The sequence below is a fragment of the Chlorocebus sabaeus genome, chromosome 3 (assembly GCF_047675955.1).
Source record: "Chlorocebus sabaeus isolate Y175 chromosome 3, mChlSab1.0.hap1, whole genome shotgun sequence".
In the NCBI taxonomy this organism is placed as follows: domain Eukaryota; kingdom Metazoa; phylum Chordata; class Mammalia; order Primates; family Cercopithecidae; genus Chlorocebus; species Chlorocebus sabaeus.
Window position 1 is genome coordinate 29,189,604 of NC_132906.1, and position 6,000 is coordinate 29,195,603.

The 6,000-nt window shown below is 40.6% G+C and overlaps 1 protein-coding gene across 1 annotated transcript in view; it reads left to right on the top strand.

The window, feature by feature from the left end:
- Window positions 1–4,403, top strand: part of RNASEH2B (ribonuclease H2 subunit B) — a 78,641-nt gene extending 74,238 nt beyond the window's left edge. Inside the window, exon 10 of the mRNA XM_007960435.3 lies at window positions 3,884–4,403. Within this exon, the coding sequence (XP_007958626.2) occupies window positions 3,884–3,916 (33 nt within the window). The 3' untranslated portion in view covers window positions 3,917–4,403. The remainder of the gene's footprint in view (window positions 1–3,883) is intronic.
- The last annotated feature ends 1,597 nt before the right edge of the window (window positions 4,404–6,000 follow it).

Here is a 6,000-nt window from a genome sequence, read left to right on the forward strand (position 1 = left end):
CTAGGGCAATCAGGCAAGAGAAAGAAATCAAGGGGATTCAGTTAGGAAAAGAAGAAGTCAAATTGTCCCTGTTTGCAGATGACATGATTGTTTATTTAGAAAACCCCATTGTCTCAGCCCAAAATCTCCTTAAGCTGATAAGCAACTTCAGCAAAGTCTCAGGATACAAAATTAATGTGCAAAAATCACAAGCATTCTTATACACCAGTAACACACAAACAGAGAGCCAAATCAGGAATGAACTTCCATTCACAATTGCTTCAAAGAGAATAAAATACCTAGGAATCCAACTTACAAGGGATGTAAAGGACCTCTTCAAGGAGAACTACAAACCACTGCTCAGTGAAATAAAAGAGGACACAAACAAATGGAAGAACATACCATGCTCATGGATAGGAAGAATCAATATCGTGAAAATGGCCATACTGCCCAAGGTAATTTATAGATTCAATGCCATTCCCATCAAGCTACCAATGAGCTTCTTCACAGAATTGGAAAAAACTGCTTTAAAGTTCATATGGAACCAAAAAAGAGCCCGCATCTCCAAGACAATCCTAAGTCAAAAGAACAAAGCTGGAGGCATCACCCTACCTGACTTCAAACTATACTACAAGGCTACAGTCACCAAAACAGCATGGTACTGGTACCAAAACAGAGATATAGACCAATGGAACAGAACAGAGTCCTCAGAAATAATACCACACATCTACAGCCATCTGATCTTTGACAAACCTGAGAGAAACAAGAAATGGGGAAAGGATTCCCTATTTAATAAATGGTGCTGGGATAATTGGCTAGCCATAAGTAGAAAGCTGAAACTGGATCCTTTCCTTACTCCTTATACGAAAATTAATTCAAGATGGATTAGAGACTTAAATGTTAGACCTAATACCATAAAAATCCTAGAGGAAAACCTAGGTAGTACCATTCAGGACATAGGCATGGGCAAAGACTTCATGTCTAAAACACCAAAAGCAACAGCAGCAAAAGCCAAAATTGACAAATGGGATCTCATTAAACTAAAGAGCTTCTGCACAGCAAAAGAAACTACCATCAGAGTGAACAGGCAACCTACAGAATGGGAGAAAATTTTTGCAATCTACTCATCTGACAAAGGGCTAATATCCAGAACGTACAAAGAACTCAAACAAATTTACAAGAAAAAAACAAACAACCCCATCAAAAAGTGGGCAAAGGAATGAACAGACATTTCTCAAAAGAAGACATTCATACAGCCAACAGACACATGAAAAAATGCTCATCATCACTGGCCATCAGAGAAATGCAAATCAAAACCACAATGAGATACCATCTCACACCAGTTAGAATGGCAATCATTAAAAAGTCAGGAAACAACAGGTGCTGGAGAGGATGTGGAGAAATAGGAACACTTTTACACTGTTGGTGGGATTGTAAACTAGTTCAACCATTATGGAAAACAGTATGGCGATTCCTCAAGGACCTAGAACTAGATGTACCATATGACCCAGCCATCCCATTACTGGGTATATACCCAAAGGATTATAAATTATGCTGCTATAAAGACACATGCACACGTATGTTTATTGCAGCACTATTCACAATAGCAAAGACTTGGAATCAACCCAAATGTCCATCAGTGACAGATGGGATTAAGAAAATGTGGCACATATACACCATGGAATACTATGCAGCCATAAAAAAGGATGAGTTTGTGTCCTTTGTAGGGACATGGATGCAGCTGGAAACCATCATTCTTAGCAAACTATCACAAGAACAGAAAAACAAACACCTCATGTTCTCACTCATAGGTGGGAACTGAACAATGAGATCACTTGGACTCGGGAAGGGGAACATCATACACTGGGGCCTATCATGGGGAGGGGGGAGGGGGGAGGGATTGCACTGGGAGTTATACCTGATGTAAATGACGAGTTGATGGGTGCAGCACACCAACATGGCACAAGTATACATATGTAACAAACCTGCACGTTATGCACATGTACCCTACAACTTAAAGTATAATAATAATAAACAAATTAAAAAAAAAAAAAAAAAAAGAAGTGAAGCCTGAGAATGGAACCGAATTGCTGCAATCTCATAATAAAACTTTAAAGAATAAAAAAATATATATATTTTAAAAAATAAAAAATTGGCCAGATGTGGTGGCACACACCTGTAATTCTAGCTACTTGGGAGGCTAAGGAAGGAGAATTGCTTGAGCCCAGGAATTCAGGGTTACAGTGGGCTATGACTGTAGCACTCTACTTCAGCTTGGGTGGCAGAGCAAGACCCTGTCTCTTAAAAAAGTAAAATAAAATAAATTAATCAGCTTGGGTGGCAGAGCAAGACCCTGTCTCTTAAAAAAGTAAAATAAAATAAATTAATCTTTACAACAACCCTCCGAGCTAGACTGGAAGGAGGTGGTATTCCTGTTTATTGATGGTTCATGTGAGGTCATACAGACAGTAGGTGGCCGAGCCTAGGTGCCCAAGCCTAGGCCTCATTCCTTTTGTTTACCCAAGGTTCCTATTCATACCATTGTCTATGTAGCTTATGACCATTTAGCCTTAAGTAATCTGTTTTCATTGCAAATTTTACTTTAAGAAAGGAAAAAAAAATCACATTTATTCTGCTACATCTTCTTGCTTTATTCATAATGAATTCTGCAGGTCAATTTATCCTCAATGGTGGCAAGCCAGAATTTAAGTAAAGCTTCTACTTAGCTGGTACATTTGCATGTCAAATCTTTAATTCAGATGTCAGTGTTTTAGCATTTACTGTACTTTCATTAATAAATGTTATTTTGATAGTCTCAGGCTAATCAAGACTATTTGAAATGGGGGATGGCACCAAATGAAATTTACAGAGAAATCAGAGCTTCTTCATGGACTTTAAAAGAATTGTTACTTTACACATGTTTGATTCAGAATGCATATGAAATTAAAGTTAGACATGTTGTTAGTTCTTACATAAACAAGCAAAAGAAGCTAAGGAATTAACTTAGATTTATTTGTTCCTTTAAGAGCATGTACTGAGCACCTCCTGTGTGCTAGACATTTTCTAGATGGTAGAAATGCAGATATCAACATGGCAGGCAAAAATAACTGCCCTCAAGAATTTCCATTCTAGAGTGAGTAGACAGATGATATCTCAAGTAGTGCCAGGACCTATGGAAAAAGCTGACCAGGCAGGGCACTGAGTTCTGGGGAGTGAGTGGTCAGAGAAGGCCTTGCTTCCTTCTTACCCACATTCTGGCATAGGAATTTAATTTCCATGTACATTTTTTTGGTAACATATAGCTCCAAAATAAGTTATTTTTAACTTTGCACTCAATAAAAACCAACTTGTAGTAATTAAACTTGTTCAGTACATTCTTCACAGGGACATGAGGTGCTATTACTTCTATCAGCAACAAGTATCTGCTTATCTATTTTTTATACATTGGAGTCCACATAAGGCTTCCTGCTTTTTATAAAAGGAACTGCCTCTTAAAAAAAAAAAAAAGAAAAGAAAAATGGTTTAAGAAGTACTCATCTCCGAACATTATTTTCATGCATTTCTTGTATTTTACTTTTTTTCCTATAAGATGGTGCCCATCCCATAAGTTTGGGCCACCCCAACATTATATTTCCCTGCCTTTGAATATTTAAAGAAAATATACTTCTTGGTGTGCTCTCCAGGAGCCTGCTATGAACCCTAGAATGAGATCTCGGAGGCTGGCCACGATAGGAGCCCCTTCTTGTATCTGAGGTCATCTCTTAGAAGCAAAAATGCTCAGCTGCCCTCAGGACTAAACCCGCCAGCCTTGCGTTCTGTTCTAGGAGCTGCAGATGGTGCTTGGGATTTCAGGTGACTGTTTCTCCTCACCAGGACACAACACATGTTTTCCTTTCCTCTCTAGATGGCAGCACAAAGACAGAAAAGGGGCAAGTGACAGTGGTGGCTCCACGCGAGGCTTGGCGGTTTTCCCTGCAACTTCAGACACTCCCAGAAGGCTCGGACTTTTTCTTCTGCACTTTCTGGAAAATTGCCAAGTGCCAAAAGGTGTATTTTAAAGCGCTGACTGTAAATGCTTTATTTCTCTGATGAGTCCGACTAGTCTATGTGGCAGCAGCGTTCCTCCCTGCAGCGCTCAGCTAGGCGGTTCTGTCCGGGAGCTTGAAAGCATCCCAGCTGTGCACCTGTTCATAGTCTGAGGACCTCAAGCTTGGGCATGTTTTAGGCATGGATGTGGTGGCGTAAAGTACTTGATTATCTTGATTTCACCCTGAAAGCTTTGGCAAACCAAGTTTCAACCCTTACTTTAAAAACCTGACACTTCTTTACTCCATGTCCATTTGGAAGCTTCTAATTCATAAATAGGCCTAAACATTGGCATTTTATCTCTCCAGGAGTTATTAAACATTTCTTCCTTTTTAAAAGATTTGTCCAGTATGTGTATTATTTTATTTTTCAGAGTAAGGACATAGGAGATGAGGGAAGGTTGGAAGTAGATGCCAAAAAGTGATTTGGTGGGGAATCTGGTGCGTCGTGAATATGTTTTAGCAGGCAGTGGGAGGTTTTGTGCAAAAATGTCTGCGGATTTGAGCTGGCTTGTCCACTTGACATGCATGAGGAATGTGTGGGTGCCGCTCAGCTGATCTTCCCGCATTCACACAGGACCCCAATCTGCTTCTTCAGGAAATAATTTTGTTTCCGAATCTCTGACTACAAAGATTATTAATAATTAGACCCTAGTTCTGGGAAGTAGTTTACCATTTTTCCACACCTCCCTTCACATGTAGAAATTTTTGTTAGCCTCAGGGACTTTTAAAATTCCTGCCCTTCTGTAGTGGACAAGTGAATCTTCCTTCTGCAAAAACCAAAGCCACTAAATTCTGATGATGTTCAAGTTTGTCACTAGAGATCCTGCTCTCTTACCTGTGCCCCGAGTTTCTGTTCCAACATTTTAAATTCAAACACCTAACATTACAAGATTTCATTCGGTTGTTTTTTTTTCTTTAAATCACAAGTAATTCATGATACATTCTCACAAAAAGGGAAGGCAGAAGTGATCCCCACCTCCCACTGCCAGCAGTGCTCAGGCTTCCCTGGGTGACTGCGTCCTGGGCCCTGACTCAGGTCCGTTTCTTAGTTATCCACTTTCCCACTTCCAATTTCTATCTGTTTCCTCGCAGCCCGAGCAGCCCTACAGTCACTGTTCATACAGTCCATTTCATCGTTTCCTCTAAGAATCCAATCCTCTTGAGCTCTCCTTCAGAAATACCTCATGGGAAAATTAAAATTCAGACAAATCAAGAAATAGAAAACTCCGGCACTTGAATAAGCCCTTTTCTCTTTTTTTTGAGACAGAGTCTTGCTCTGTTGCCCAGATTGGAGTGCGGTGGTACAATCTTGGCTCATTGCAGCCTCTGCTTCCAGATTCAAGCGATTCTTCTGCCTCAGCCTCCCAATTAGCTGGGATTACAGGCACGCACCACCATGCCCGGCTAACTTTTTTTTTTTTTTTAATTATTTTTTAGTAGAGACGGGGTTTCACCATTAGCCAGGCTGGTTTTGAACTCCTGACCTCAAGTGATCTACCCGCCTCAGTCTCCCAAAGTGCTGGGATTACAGGCGTGAGCCACCGTGCCCAGCTAGCCCTTTCTTCTTCATGCCCACTGCCACCAAGCATAAGACTGTTCACTTGAGGGCAGAGACCATATGGCCCATGTCTCAAATAGAGACGCACCCGCGTTGCTAAAAACACCAGGATAGCACTGAGCATGCCGCATGTATCCCCCACTTAGCGCGTGAGTCACAGACACACAAGGTGACATACTCCTTCCCTATCAAGTTGTCAAGGACTTAGAAAACAGCCATGCTCAGAGCTAGAGAGGAGGTGGAAAGTGTGCCTTGCTGGTAAGAATAGAAAATGGTACAACTTTTGGAGGCCAACTTGGAAGTAAATATGAAAAGCCTGAATGTGTTGCATTGTCTTTGTTTCAGCAATATCCATTGTTAGAAAGACAGCCTTAG